Source organism: Frankliniella occidentalis, unplaced genomic scaffold, assembly GCF_000697945.3.
Source record: "Frankliniella occidentalis isolate FOCC.00 unplaced genomic scaffold, Focc_3.1 Scaffold599, whole genome shotgun sequence".
NCBI lineage: Eukaryota > Metazoa > Arthropoda > Insecta > Thysanoptera > Thripidae > Frankliniella > Frankliniella occidentalis.
In genome coordinates this window covers 47,210-47,651 of record NW_026267715.1, presented here as the reverse complement: position 1 = coordinate 47,651, position 442 = coordinate 47,210, and the positions used below count along the sequence as shown (strand labels likewise).

General features: G+C 53.2%; 1 protein-coding gene across 1 annotated transcript in view; it reads left to right on the top strand.

Annotated features, from left to right (window-relative positions):
- LOC127751601 (NFX1-type zinc finger-containing protein 1-like) overlaps positions 1-442 on the top strand; it is an 8,339-nt gene that overhangs the window by 5,345 nt on the left and 2,552 nt on the right. The window contains exon 2 of the mRNA XM_052275380.1: positions 67-437. Within this exon, the coding sequence (XP_052131340.1) occupies positions 183-437 (255 nt within the window). The 5' untranslated portion in view covers positions 67-182. The remainder of the gene's footprint in view (positions 1-66; positions 438-442) is intronic.

Here is a 442-nt window from a genome sequence, read left to right as displayed (position 1 = left end):
GTAATTTTTCATCAAACTGCACATATTTGGTTTTAGAATGACGTTTTTATTTTGTTTTGTTTTTAGGGTTAAAAGCAGCAAGAAAGCAAACCCAGCCTGCTAGGGGAAGGTACGAAGCTCTGGGACAGCCGCCTGAGGACTTCCGCGAGCTGTCCGTGTTCCCTTCCGTAGACGACCTGACGATGCGGGGCTTGCCTTACCTCCGTCGCAACGTGGTGGTCGGGCCCTACAATGATGTGGAGCACTACCTGGACGTGCAGTTCCGGCTGCTGCGTGAGGACTTCGTGCGGCCTCTGAGGGACGGCATCAAGGAGTACGAGAAGAAACTGTTGGAAGCGGCGGCGGCGCCTAAAAAGGCCAAGGGCCACATCCGGGTGAACAACGTCCGCATTTATGAGAAAGTGAAAGTTTTGGGGGTGAAGGCTGAGGACGATTACGTTGG